General features: G+C 41.0%; 1 protein-coding gene across 2 annotated transcripts; it reads right to left on the reverse strand.

The window, feature by feature from the left end:
• Positions 1 to 1,032: 1,032 nt before the first annotated feature.
• LOC124275912 (retrograde protein of 51 kDa-like) lies at positions 1,033 to 14,935 on the reverse strand. 2 transcript variants are annotated; one of them, XM_046711601.1, is made up of 11 exons: positions 14,317 to 14,935; positions 11,409 to 11,595; positions 10,960 to 11,055; positions 10,202 to 10,360; positions 9,661 to 9,786; positions 8,660 to 8,880; positions 8,176 to 8,291; positions 4,468 to 4,598; positions 3,820 to 3,924; positions 2,949 to 3,074; positions 1,033 to 2,507 (listed from the first exon to the last, which is right to left on the reverse strand). In XM_046711601.1, the coding sequence occupies exons 1-11, from the start codon at positions 14,811 to 14,813 to the stop codon at positions 2,466 to 2,468; spliced, it is 1,806 nt and encodes a 601-aa protein (XP_046567557.1). In that variant the 5' UTR covers positions 14,814 to 14,935; the 3' UTR covers positions 1,033 to 2,465. The 2 variants fall into 2 exon arrangements, with proteins under 2 accessions (XP_046567557.1, XP_046567556.1); XM_046711600.1 differs by having other exon boundaries at positions 4,468 to 4,619.
• Positions 14,936 to 15,122: the final 187 nt, after the last annotated feature.

The following is a 15,122-nucleotide window of genomic DNA, read 5'->3' on the forward strand; positions in this document are numbered from 1 at the left end:
CAAGCCAATCGAGTTATTCCCCTTTATCTCAAATCCATGAAACTCAGGCTTCATATTGTACACTACACTTGTTTGTGTTGTATGGGAGATAATGTGCGCTTCTCCCATAAACTCTCTTAATTCAATACGAATCCGAGTGCAATATCGACTGACATTATCAGATAATGCACATCGTCAACAAACTGAAACAATAAACATTATGTAATGTGTCATTGTGAGAAAATGCCAACGTCGCTTTGTCGCATGAAACATTATTTCAGGCTATTGAAGTGATGAGAAATGATGTTGAACGTTGTTGAAGTTGAAGATTACTGCAAGATCACTGCAAGATCACTAGGCACGTGCATATTCCTCTTTATCTTCAAGTCGTCTGCCGCAGTTTATCATAGTTTGTTTGTTTTTTTAATGCCACACTCCAATATTCCAGCTGTATGGCGACGGTCTGTAAACTTACGAACCTGGGCCAAACAATCCAGTGATCAACAGCAGAGTATCGATCTACGCAACTGGGATACGATGGCACGTGTCAACCAAGTCAGCGAGCCAGCCTGACCATCGATCTCGTTAGTATCGTTTTACGACACGCATGTGTTGCTCATAGCCACGGTCAGACACGGCTGACTGACTCTGATCGATCAGCTTTAGCGTCATCCCCATTATGCTCAATGCCAGACAACCATCTATAGTCAGTGAGTTTAGTTGTACGCCGCTTTTAGCAATATTCCTGCAATATCACGGCGGGGGACACCAGAATTGGGTTTCACACATTGTACCAATGTGGGGAATCGAACCCGGGTCTTCGGTGTGACGATCGAACGCTTTAACCACTAGACCATGGAGGCCTCCATATCCTCAAGGTCATGTGTGGTGCTTACAATAACTTATCTGACGACAAATAACGACCCTGGGCCTAAACCCGTACGCAGATTCTGATACACAAGTGACCTAACTGCGTATATGAAGAACAGCAGGGCCTGTTTGCATCTTACTGTATGTCGTTTAATAAAAGACGTATTCGTAAATCATTTTTTTAATTCTTTATTTCAAAAAGGTCATACATTTATTATATGAGACCCTAAAATATAGAGCACCATGTGGCTACGTACAGTTTAGAAAACATAGAATTGTAACAATATGAAAATATCTACTAGTTCAGAAAGCGAAGCAGGTAGTGCGTCATGAAAACATATCAAACACTTATTGTTTGTCATGACTCAAAACGAGACCAAACACGCGTGCATTGACATAACAATACTTTTTGTGCCTATATTATCGCTATATAAATATGTTTTGCTGTTCCATTATTAGACGGATTGATCATTGTGTGTTGCGTCATCAATAGGGCCGAGTAATGATGTGTACAGCACCATGTGACGTTGTGACGTCACTTCCGGTTAACAGATCACTCTCGTCCGTACTGACAATGCAAACCACAAAGGCACCTTAACAATTAACAAATGGAATTCATAACCAGACTCTCAACTACATATTTAACAATTATTATGATTTAATCCAGCATGCAAAAGACAACCCATTCTATCGACACGATGTCGAATTTCCGACCGTCCAATGTTCCCATAATCCCTTACGAAAGTATCCCGTTAACCAATGAGAGGGTCGCGTTTGGTTACATCAACGTTTTGTACAAAGAAAGACTTATTGGTAAGGCGTGCAGTTCAACATTTCCGTCGTACGAATTATGCTTGTCAAATTGATGGAAAATTCAGCTGCCGATAAAAGATCCGAAACTCACATTGTCCACGGGCACCTGTGACAGAAGCGGGTATTTCGCTGGTTCACTTTAACCCTGTTCTGCCGATATCGTAACCACTTTACCAGCGACCTTCACCTTTAAAAATCAGGGTCATAATAACCTTGACCTTTAAACCCTGTGTCAATAAGATTCACAACCTCCAGAATGCTCTCAGCACAAAGGACATACATGGGACACCCACTCACATCAACATTATTTACAAAACAGTAATCACAAACAAATACTAGATCTCCACTGCCGTTGGGTAATGCATGTACTAGTATGGAATTTATATATAGTTTTGTTAAGTGTATTTCACTCTGCAGGGCAAGACTTTGATTTCAGCATAGAAGCATGATTGATTACAGTCTGACCATTCCGGTTTTCATACCTGACCACGAGCATTAAGAACATCAGAACCGACGAATGTTTTCATTCCAGTTTCTCCCACCGTTTTCAGAATCAGACATAATACTCGTTGAGCAACTGAACCAAAAATGGCTAATAAAAAATATATATTTCTGGACAACTTTCTAAGAGTGAACTAAACACTAAAGACTAAACACTGTTGTAAGACTGGCCTTTGGCAAGGAGCCCTATAAAGCCAATTAAAAGTGGAACTGAAATGTTATGTATATTGACAGAGCAGATGTTCTAGTACTGTCTAGAACTGGTCGGCGTTCTTTGTTGCGCGCTCAGTGTAGTTGGTCGTTTACTTCAGTCCGGAGATTGTTGATTTCAGAGAAGCCTTCTCCTGTTGATGAAAAGAAAGCAAAACCGTTATATGCTGTGATGATATGTCACAGTTCCCAGAAACATTGTTCCTATCTGGAAGAGTTAACTCCCCTAGTGCCCTGTAAATAGGTCCTGTTAACGTTGTGTTTCTACAGTAGTATGATTTGTTCAAATATTGAAGACATCAGCATGATAATATCAATAACCAAATTTTGCTGATAGCCAATACCAATTTAAATGACTCTAAACACCCGAATTTTCACGATTTCACAATCATCAATTGGAAACCACGAGCAGATCCTGGCACACCAATGGGACGTAACTGTCTACACATGTTTCGAACAACGTCGCCTGCCTAAGGCGACGCCAACACGCCAAGGTCCTAAAGACTTTCCCCGATCGCAGACACCCATCGATTTATCCCCATTACAACCATAACATATCACGCCATCATACTAACGTTGTTGCCTTCGTCAAGGAGAATGGTGGTGCCGGAGCCGCCTCCCCAGGAGAAACATTCTTTGTTGATGATGTAGTCGCAGGGGATTTTGTCGCCGGGGCCTGGGGGGTTGCCAGCAGCATAGATCTAAGGGAGATAATAAATAGATTAAAGCACAAGGTAGAGAAAGGGACCGTACGGAATGACGTTGACTGGCGACTAGCCAAAAGTGCAAACCTTCAATTTTGAGGGTCGTATTTTGTTCAGAAACATTTTGGTTGTTTGTTTCACATTAAATATCTTATTCGTGGGCGCAAAGCCACAAACGTGAGAAAGCAATTATTTCAGAAAAAAGCATTTCGAGTCATTTAGCATGTGCCACTTGCATAAGATAAGGAAACTATTTCTGAAAGAAGAGGTGGTCCGATATTGGGACAGCATGGACCACGACTTTCTAACTTCTTAGATCAGTAGTATGCCCCGCCGCATTGAAGCCTGCATTGCTGCCCATGGTGACTTGACAAAAATACTAACTGTTCACCTGTCTTTGAATCTGGAGTTATGTTCTGCTAATATTCACATTTAATACGAGTGAAAAAATTAAAAAAATACAATCTTTAAATTCTCAAACATTTCTGGTTGTATATCTATGGAACTCCACCACTTAACAACAATTTCTCGTTTCTATCGTTTAAAGCCACCATCAAACATGGTAGCCTGTCTCACAGTCCCTGTACCATATTATTTTCCTTACTGCCAGGCCCTCCCTGCAATACTAAAGCCGTAAATAAAGCAAGTCTAGATTCCCTCACTAGTCTAGTCTAGATCTCACTGGGGCTCCTACCATGATCCGCTAGTTCTGAATATCCTGGTTCAAATCCAAATGACTCACCCTCAGCTTGTTGCCCTGCTTCAGAACGGTGTTGCCGAAGGTGAAGACGGCGTCAGCCTTGCCGGGAATGCTCCTTTTGAGCGTCCATCCGGACAGATCCTGATTCTGAAAGTCAAACAGAGGGACACCTTTACCTAAGGTTTCATGGTTACATGAGCGGTGGGGGTAGCCTAGTGGTTAAAATGTTCGCTCGTCTTGCCGGTTCGATTCCCCACATGGGTACAATGTGTGAAGCCATTTCTGGTGTCCCCCGCCGTGGAATATTGCTAAAAGCGGCCTAAAACTAAACTCACTCACACTTACATGACAACATGAAGAGCATATGGCAACTGGTTCAAACAGTTTTAATTCATACTGTGGTTGTTTAAAGCGACCTCAGCACGAAGGTGTTCATAGCTCTCATACCTTAACAAAGACTTACGGCAGTCGTAACACTAAGGTTGATGGTATACGCTAGCATACTAGTATATGTATTTGAGTGCTCATTTGATCATATTCTGGGAAAACTGTTATCATTTTCACGAAAATATGTAATTTCGTATCAGCTCATGCTTCTGTATTTATTTTCAATGCGTTTCCAAGGTGACAAGTACAGGGGCACGTAAACATGACGTTTGTTAGTTTAAAAACATTTTCCCATTTTCTTACCTTTCCCTTTGATCCAGAGGTGGTGTTCTCAATCATGATGTAACTTCCGTCAATAGATGCCTCGACGAAGGCGATTGGTCCACGGGACGACCTTGACTGGGTCATTCTACCGGAAGCCTCGCTGTTCATGCCTGCAGAACGGTTTGTTCCAGCTATTATAGTTATCAATCAAAAAGGTGTGAGATGAATATGAAAAGGGTGAGGTGAAAAGAAATAAAGGAATTAAATATACAGATAATGTTAAATCCTTTAGATATTGACAGATGGGTTAAGTGCAAACACGACTACATTGACAGAAATGTTAAGTGGTTAACATTCAATTGGTATGTGCAATATGCTTCAACGAGTAGAACATTTGCTATACAAATTGGTTATATAAGAACACAAAGGGTTACATTGTGAGAGAACAATGGGGGGAGGTGTCGGCGGGATATATGATTATTGATTTTCAAGCAGAGCAAACTAGACTAGGCCAGGCCACATAACGGCAACCTGGGACAGCTAGTCACGTGACCTGACTGTCTCATTTACGTCACCTGTCCGGTAAAGCTTGTGTGGGCATGATCGGCACGAGTGTGGCCTCATTCACACCATTTAAAGCAGATAAGAGTAAACATGCAGAATTTCTCAATGACTGATGATGGGTGGGGGCAAATATTGAAACAATCAGGGATAGGCGACCGTTAGAAAAGCAAAGGGAGAGAACTTGTGGTAAGCTGGTTTCGGATTATTAAGGGTTATCATTTTTATAATACATCTGGATGTTAATCCTCAATTTTGGGTACCAAATTACCTTAACACACAGAGGAGCCTATAGATTTACCTCATTGTAATATTTACTGGTCGTATACAGTAGAATATCAAGAGATTAAACGTAAAGGGTCAACTGTTTTAAAACGATATTTTCAGTTGAGTGAGCATGAAAGGATTGTGCAGTTGTTCCCATGGGCAGAAGTGTCTACGCTTCGGTGAACATGATTTACATACGATGTGCTATGACTCATAAATACAGCCCTTTCAGAAGATGCAAATCATTTAATACTTGTTAACAGAGGACCTATTCAACATGCAAGTTAGATCCAACCTCATTCTAAAAGACTTGCTGTTGTGGAAAAAGTTATGCATTAAAGTGCGCAAAGGCATTTGTGATCACATAAATGGCAACCGGTAGCAAGCAACTCTCTTTTGAAAACTATAATAAAACGGTGGGGACATAACAATGATATCTAATTTCCCTATATACCACGCGGCAATATAAAATAGAATTCCACGCAGCTAACTCTCCAATTCACGAGCCGTAGTTTCGTAGTTCAATTTGTTCACAGCCCCCAGTCACACAAAGTCACCACAATTTTTTATTTAGCATGAAGGGCAAATACATGTAGATCCTGCTGTGAATAGCACATTGTTGAAATAGTTTCAAACAATCGGGACCGCCCCTGTTTGCTATGACAGTGACAGAGCGAACTTGTTTGTACAAGACGCCTCGCGCAGAGGGTTGAAAGGTCACCAACTCAAAGTTGCAAATCAGGTATTACTGCAAGCCTCGCTTTGGAAGGAAAGCCTCTGTTTGAACTTTAGTTCATGGATTGAGGTTTCGCCTGATTGGCTGAGCTAGATGACTCACTGCCTCAGGTCTGCGTTCCGTCAGTGTTACAGTCCCACATAATCATTCAATTTCACTGCGTTAATGTTTTGTATGTTAGTCTGTATGGTGTCCTGAGTGTTTTGTAAGGCTTACATTTCTAGTTTAAAATCCTACTGTAAATTCCCCTTTGAACAAACCTACGTTTCTGACATTATTGCCTAGTAAATTACATAGTTTCACATTTTTTTTATAACTTCTATAACATATTTAAAAGTTTCGAACATATAAATGTCAGACATACACTTCCATGTTTTCCAGAAAGTAAATTACGTACTTCATATGATTAAAAATTATTTCTACGAATATTAATTTCAACTAGCAGACCTACGTGAAATAGCATAAGGCACACGAATTGCTCTGAAAAGTATTTGAATGGACTCCTTAAGCTAGCAATTTATGAAGTAGTATTCATCGACAAGAACCTGAAAAGTATTGCTATAGGAAAGTCACAGCCACATCAAGCGAGTGAGAAACAAATCAATATATTTTTTCACGCAACTACAAAACGGGGTGATCAATCACAACAGATGCAACAGAAAAAGGGTTCAAAGACACGGCCGAAAACAAAACTTTCACAACTGCATTTACCATTGCACTCATGACCTAAAAAATTATTGACTTTGTTTCAATTTGGGAACGGTGCATTTTTACGACTTACGTAATTCAACATTACATACACGAATTGTTAGAAATATACATACTTTCAGATTTTGTCGCTGAAATAGAAACTAGATTCATATTCATGAACATTTTAGTCGTTACGGCAGGATTGTGAATAATTAATATTTGTATAATATCTTTCTATGCACAAATATACTATTGGCTGTGAATATATACCATTGTAGTGATATGGGTTTATATACCTTCACCATATATATGCATATATCTTGTTTGTGGTTATATATTATGTATATGTGTCTTAAAGGAAGATCAAGATGAATTAACATTCAACATTTTATTCGTGTGTAATGAAAAAAACGTGACAATTCACTATATCATGATCGAAAATAGTGCTAAAATACAAAGAGTAGAATATAGGATATATTTACTTTATCACATTGATGTACACAACCTACTTAGATCGTACGTATAGCACCGGCCTTAGAAACAAAAAGGAAATTGCATGAAACATTCATCTTCTTTGCTTTGTTACATGTGGACACGTGATTGGTCGAGTTGCATGCTGCTTGAAATTCTTTTGTGACATGGCTTGTGATTGGTCAAAATCATGCGGAGAATGGATAAGAACATGCTTGTCGTGGTAAAACAAAGGAACAGTGCGTAGTATTGCCATATGTTTGGATTCGTATATACAGGCTCAGTTTAAACTTATACGGGCTCGTAACAAACGGAACGAAATAATTTTCCAATTTCGTCTGAGTTTTTTGTCACGAACATGGTGAAAATGCAGCCACGGCTGCGGAAGAGCGAATCACATTTATAACATGATCTCCGTGGCGATCGCCAACATATGCTACATATTTACACTGTCAAGGACACGTGATAGGAAGGGAGATAACCACGTTCTTCGTGCGAAGAATTGAAGGTAAGGAAGGGAGGGTGCAAGGATTACCTCCCCTGGGTGTAAGTGAACGCGACGTTGGGTCAAAGGTGTTAGTGTCCACACGACAGATTTGACAAAACAAAGAAAATGTTAGTGACATACACAGAAATAAAGCAGTACGTGGAATCGGTCACTCTGAGGCCTCTCTTTACAAGCATATCGTGACAGCCGGGTGGAAAATTATAAACTTTATGAAAATTATGCTTCGTTGTTGTATTTACACGTTGAAATTGGACGTTAGACACTGCGTTTTTCACCCAGTGTGACGCGACTCCTATAGATACGGTTTATAGTAGAAATATTGCAACAGTATAGGCAAAGCGTTAACTAGCCCGACCACAAAGCAAAAATATATGCCAAATGAGAGGGCCCGAAGGTGCCCGCTTTAACGTCAGAAATAAAACATTTGAAAGTCATGCTAGAAGATGAGGGTTTGAGTCCTCCCGGGCCGACACCTCAAGGACGATCACGTGATGGCCACGTGTTTACTTCTTACTGCTATGTCCAACAGCCGAGCTGGAGGAGCTTGAGGTTGTGATGAATTCACTAAGTTTTTGAGCTCCAGATCCTTGCACCCCAACTGCCTGTTCAACGATCTGTTTGAGACCAGCCCTGGAAGAGAAAATTGGAAATATTTAACAATCTTGAACCGTTACTGACACGTCATATTCCACCACCACACATGTAATCTAATTTCTAAGATTACATTGGGTACGTTACTTATCTGAAGTTGATTATCTCCCCTTTGACCGATGACTCCAAAGATCTCACAATTCATAGCTAAGCCTTCAGCGCGTTTTCAACCAGTCCAAGCAGTCTTCTCTGTTATTTCTTACAATATCTTTCTGCATATCACTACGCTAGAATGAATAAGCTGAAAAAGGGCCAGCTCACAACACGTTCGCATCCATCTAAAAAATGAGTCCATACTTTCGAGCAATATTATATAAGAACTGGGAAATTGGTGACGATTGCCTCACCTGTTCTCTTCACCCTCCAACAACTGCCTGTAGCAGCAGATCTCCAGTTCCAGGGACAGCTTGGCGTCCATGATGAGCTGCAGCTCGTGCAGACAGGTCTCCAGCTCGGACTGCAGACGGTCGACATCTGTCTGGTATTTCAGTCTCAGCTCATCAGTGTCCCGACGGCTCTCGGACAGCTGGCGGGCGAGATCGTTCAACTCAGCCTCCAGGGTCCTCAGCTGAAGGGCAAATCACACATCAGTGACCTTGTAATGAAATCCGTTGTCAGGGCAACAGTCAGATGTCTGACCCAAGCTCTCACACTCCCGAAACCCCAGGTATCATCTCTGAATTTCAGTGGTCTATTCGTGTTCTTGTTACTTCAAGTTTCAGCAATAAATTCATTCAATTTTTAACTCTTCTTTTCCTTTTACGCTAAATGGAAACTGTTACGGCATGCAATCGAGCCCACTTGTTCTCTGGTGTTGAGGTTTTCTATATACACCGTATTGAGGTTTTCTATATGCACCGTATTGAGGTTTTCTATATACACCGTATATATAACACTCACTTAACATCTATAGGGTATCGCATGAATAAAGTTGTCTAATTCATTGTGCTCAAGATACAACTGTTGAGATTTTCAAACGAATTTATATGTAAAGATATCGCATGTTCGTAGTCCAAGAATATATCTTCTTACAGAAATCCATGAAATGGGATTGATGTGTCGCGCGGGTTTAAAGAAATTGGATCAAATGAGACCAGTTGTTAGTTGTCATTACTACGTTATTCATTCACCTCATTCCTGAGGTCAATGTTTCCATAGTTTCAGTTATAACAGAAAGAAAAGGTAATGACTATAATAGTACACACTGGTGGCAATGTGTGAAACGAGATTTAAGTGGCTCCAGATCTATTGGAATAGCAAATACACTGATGTTCTTTTCAGTCCAATGCCTGAGATTATGTGATGATGTTGCCAAATGACGTCACTGAATGTAACGTAGATTACATACCCTAGCCTCGGCGTCGTTGAGAGCGCTGGTCCTGTCGGACAGGCTGCCCTTGAGTTTCTTCACCTCCTCCCTCAGATGGGTACTCTCCAAGTTGTCCTTCACGGCGCCGCTCTGGAGCTGTCTCACCTATAAATACAAGGGAGATCATTCTCAAAACCATGTTTTAAAGGGACGTAACTCTCAATGCGTAGCTATTCCGAAAAGGGCAAATTCTACTTTTGCTGATTTTATTACAAGTCATCATACATAATAACTATTGCGAATAGTATTATTTGGCATTCTAGGAGTTGCTGAATTGCGAATGAGATATACTGAAATTACAAGTGCATGATCTAAATCTAGGCTACAAAAGTGGCAGGTGTACATCATATGAAAGCAAAGGATCGAGTTGAATTAATAAAACAGAGTTTGAAATATTCAATACTGCGCATCGTGCTTAAGTACATTCAAAAGTAGACTGGGCCGCGTCGCAGTCGCAGGATTAACGATCGCCTAAGATGGTTTCGAAGATCGGACCACAGTTCATAAGGGGTTAACTCACCTGAGCATTCATTCTCATCTCCATATCGTCTCTCATGGTGCCAACGACGTTCTCGTACTCGGTGGAGAGGTCTCTGATGGCCTGGGCCATCTCCTTGTCCCACCAGGCGCGCATATCCATACCGGCGATCCTGGTTGTCTGCTGTGTCTCTTGTGGGATCTGTAGGTAACAAAGTGTTAGTAAGTAACAGAAATACTTTCAAATTGAGGATAATTGAGGATTATTGAGGATTATGCTATTTTTGATAACAAATATCGTCGTTTGGCATTTCAGGTATTTTTAGCATGTACAGATCACAATAGTACAATACACAACGGTTATAACGAACCCAAGGGGACTACAACTGTTAGTTCGTTATAACCGTTATTCCTTACACGGATTTCGACTACAATATATAGCAAGTTGAAACAGGACATGAAATGATCCAAACAGTTCATTTTACCGGTTAGTGTGCTTGTTATAAACATTGATTACTCTATCATTTATTGTAATTTTTTATTTAAATGTACAAGTTATGTTCTTCGAAGAAAAGACCATAAAGTCATAATCGTATACCTTGAGTAAGCCGAATATCGGTTCAATTCACATTCAAGTGGTTTAACCATTTGTATTTCTGGGAATGTCTCAATACATTCGCTATGCGCATTTCGGCTGAACTATACAGAAAGTGGGACACAAATAAACCCAGTTCGTTATATCCGTTGTTTTGTTATAGGTGTGTTCGTTTTAAAAGTAGTGTGCTGTATTCAGTCACGCACCTTGTCCAGAAGAGCCCTGAGGAACTCGCACTCCTCCTCGAAGGTCTGTGCCCTGTTGGAAGCCTCGATGTGGGCAGCAGTCTCACCGTCAAGGTCCTGGAAACGTGGATTGAAATTTAGTCGTTGTTCTTGTTTTTTCCCGTGTTTTTTTTTAAAATTGAATTCGTTTAAATTTTACGATTTATATACAGTTCTAGGCAAAGAATGTATTTATTGACTGAAGATTATGTAACTTCCAAAGAGAATTGTTCATCCTTGTGATAGTACCTATTACACATAAAAATCATGATCGATCAATACTTATATGTGTTCTCAAGGTTTTACATCAACTGCATTCTTAATTATAAGAAAGCATCCATTATATAGTCATCATAGTGGAACAATTATAACATACTGAGAAACGTCATGCGACAATTGGTGGTTTGAGATTTGGAGGATGCGCTACTTACGGCCCTGAATTTCTTCAGATCATCATTGGCCCTGTTGAGGAGTTCACGGATCTTTTCGTTCTCATCCTCGCTGTTCCTGATTCTCAGGCGGAGGGAGCCAAGCTCGCCCTCGTACTCTCCAACCTGGGTGGTCAATTGGTTGATCTTGGAAATGTAGTCCAGCTTATGCTTCTCAAGAATGTCGATTCTGCAAAGGCAAAAATAACTCAGTGAACCAAAGCGTTGTGGGCTGTTTCTTTACTTTTTTGTTTGTTTCGTTCCTTCATTGCTGGTTGGTGTATGGTTTAACGCCCCACTGGGAAATATCAAAGGCGTCTGGAACAAATAGTCTTCGAGTGCTAGTGTGCATGCATCTGCGGCCACCAAGCTCAGCAATGTTCTAGCTATATGACAGCAGTCCGTAGATAATGGAATCTGGTCGACGGGATCCAGTGATTGACATCATGAGCATTTGTCCACCCAATTGGAATATGGTGCATGTATCAATGAGAATGGGACCACCCGATCCCGTTAGTTGCCTCTTACAAGAAGCATGAGGTTCTGAAGAACTCTGACTGTCCAGTGACTTCTACGTGAATGTGATTTGTAATGTTCACGCACAATGATTTCGAGTTAATTTCCCTTTAGAACTGTGGCATTCAGAAGGACAGAGCCCATTCCAGTTTCTTATGTTTTGTGGGACAAACGGTGGCACAAAGGGCAAGAAGGCGTTGGTCGGTTGTTCGAATCCGTTATTCACCACAAAGTTTAAGGCTAGTATATAATCATCTGAATTTCAGAAAATCTCGTACTTTTAAAACACCAAGTGTCACAAACCTTTCTACAATGATCAGGACCCTACAAGCTATAATGATTAAAGGGATATAAACATGATCCATAACAGAAATCCCAGGCAACAAACTCTGTATCTCAACTTTGGCTGCTCAACTGAGCGTGTGTCCTTTGACTTATCAATATATTGCATGGAACTTATGTAAAAAACAGGTAGAAGTGATTGTATAAATACTAATTAGTAACACAATTTTTTAAAACAGATGAGGAAAATGTATTTCGAAAGTTTTCCTACCATGTTGCCGTATGTGAGTAACCTTGACCTTCAAACGGGTTCATATAGATTTATTTCACTTCTTAAACTACCGCGGATATCGATCTATGGCATTCCGCCAGATACGACGACTGAACGGCCGGAAAATCAATTTATAAGTCAACATGGACTTTCACATACTGAAGAGGCTATACTGCAAGCATAAAGTGCTGTGAAAGATAAACAAGACGTTTCACGTGTCGACCGTGATCCACTTTTGTATTTCCCTTGTGCACCGTTGGCAGTCTCCGATACGAAAATATCCAGGTCCTACTATTCGGTCGTATTTCAGAACGTAATAACATACATACATTATTCTGCCGCCGGATTTTGCTGGTGTACATTGAAATCATTACCAAAATATGTCGCGTATTGAAGAGGTTATATTATAAATAACCTTATTAGATATTGAGTTCATAATTCTAAAGCATTAACATTCATTAACGAAAAATATCTTAAGTTTCAAACTAATAAAGTGGTCATATGCCATCGAAATAATTTCTTATATTTCTTCTTTTGTTTGTGAAAGACAACTTAGTCCGGACCAAATGCAGACTGCTAAGGGAGGTAACTCTATTTCGACAAACTGAGCTATGACAAATAAACAAGAGTGCTCTCCCCTTGACCAGAGCGGCAGACGAGGGAAGTGTGCTTTTGTGGAGGTGTGAGGTGTTAGTCAATACTAGCAGCCAGGCAGTTATTGATTCGGCTGCTGGAAGGCTTAACCATCCCAGGTCGTCCCGACCCTTGTCAACAGGTACACTTCTAGATACGTTACATACTTAACTACATTCCGGGTTGGTGTTTCAATCAGGAACAAAAATGCGTGTCAGGTAGAAATCTAAGGCGGAACATTGTACAATGGCTAGAAATCGAAATGATCTAGTTGAAATCTTCAGATAAAACTCAAATGTCAGTTGGGGTAAGGTACGAAAGGTGTTAACATTTGAAATGTTCGTATTGTACTTCAGGCAGATTTCTGTTAGATCAATCAAAGCAGCTCTGTTGGGTCAAATAATTTCGTGAGAAACGTGATTCAAGACTAGGTGTGAATATTTCATAACGATTGCCACGTCAACAAGCCGTTCAGGCATTCCACAGCAAGTATCGTATTCCACCACCAGTGTTGAATTTCAAAACAAAACCTGCACAACTGGGACAATCACCAGCATTGTAACTCCAAACTACATGTTTATAATTAGATACGAGAAATCTTTCCGTCCTCCCGACTTAAATGAATGAAAAAACATTCTGACTGTTTGCATGAATATTCTGAAGCTTTATCCGAGCAATCTGCCAGTATATGTAACCTACAGCTGATTTAGCTGTATGAGGCAGGGTATGTTCATGCACAAGCCTTGCAACAAATCTGATGTCAGGTACAGTCATGCGTGAACCTGTTTTCCTCTGGATGTGTTTGAGAGATCGGTCGTGCAAAGGGGGCGTGGCTTATGTCGCCATCTAGCTGGCGTAGCGTGGTGTTGCGTGTCGGCCCGTGTCTAGTAACGACGCATCTGTTCGTGTGATATATGGCGTTACAGGTTAAGACCGATCCTATGCCACCTTTGTCGTACAGGAGAAAAGCTTACACGGCAGCGACAATCGTTGAATACACGGCTGTATATTTGCTTACAGTGCACTGTTCATACAGGGCCTTCCCAAACTAGCAGCGTTTTACAATTGTGAATGAACCTGCATTAGTTTTACCTTGCACATGCATATATGCCAAGCACGCATTTAAGACATGGTTTACATTCTGAATAAAATTGCACTAAGTAGAAGAAGCACAGTCGTAGTTTGACAAGAAACAAAACTAGTACTTACACTCCAGCTTGTCTCTGGACTTCGTCCTGGAGACCGGCGATCCTTGCGTCTACTGAGGCTTTTTCCTTGGACAAATCGTCAATGACTGTCCTAGCCTGGTTAAGCTCAGCCTCGTACATATCCCTGATAGGCTGGAGGTCGAACTTTTCCCGATGTCCCATCTGGGCCAGCTGATCCTCAAGCATTTTGATGCGGGCCTCCAAGAAACGCACTTGCTCGATGTACCCAGCAAGGCGTTCGTTGAGCCCTTGCATCTCTTTCTTTTCCTTTTGGCGACTGTCGCGGACATTGGCAACTCCTGAGGTGGACAGATGCTGGTAAGTTCCAGGAGCATAAGCCGGACTAATGGAGCTTCTCTGAGAGAAGGAAAACCCAGGAGAGCCTCCATGAGAAGAACGAAATTGGTTTCTGTTTACAATAGTTGAACGAATATTCATGGCAGGCCGGTACGTGGAGGAAGACGATGTCTTCGTGACGGTTGTCTGTTGTTGTTGCATGATTCCGATTTAGTTGGAACAGGTAAAGTTAAAAATCCTAAGCAGGCAAAGTCGATCCTGGTTGCCACAGCTCGAAGAGAGACGTGTTCACTGCACGCACACTACAGAGCTTGTGTCGGCTGGAGGGAGAGACTAACCCTTAAAAGGCAACGCCGGCTCGCGCATGCTCAGTAGGCCACTTCCGATCCGCAAGGCTGACTCATTTACAAACCCGTAGAACTCGTTTTTTAAAAGAAACATTAGTTACCTAGACATATATGGCGATAGATAAGTATATTCTTGATGTTTGTATGCATGTAAAGTAGCTTT

Source organism: Haliotis rubra, unplaced genomic scaffold, assembly GCF_003918875.1.
Source record: "Haliotis rubra isolate DU_JTF1 unplaced genomic scaffold, ASM391887v1 Scf204, whole genome shotgun sequence".
Lineage (NCBI taxonomy): Eukaryota > Metazoa > Mollusca > Gastropoda > Lepetellida > Haliotidae > Haliotis > Haliotis rubra.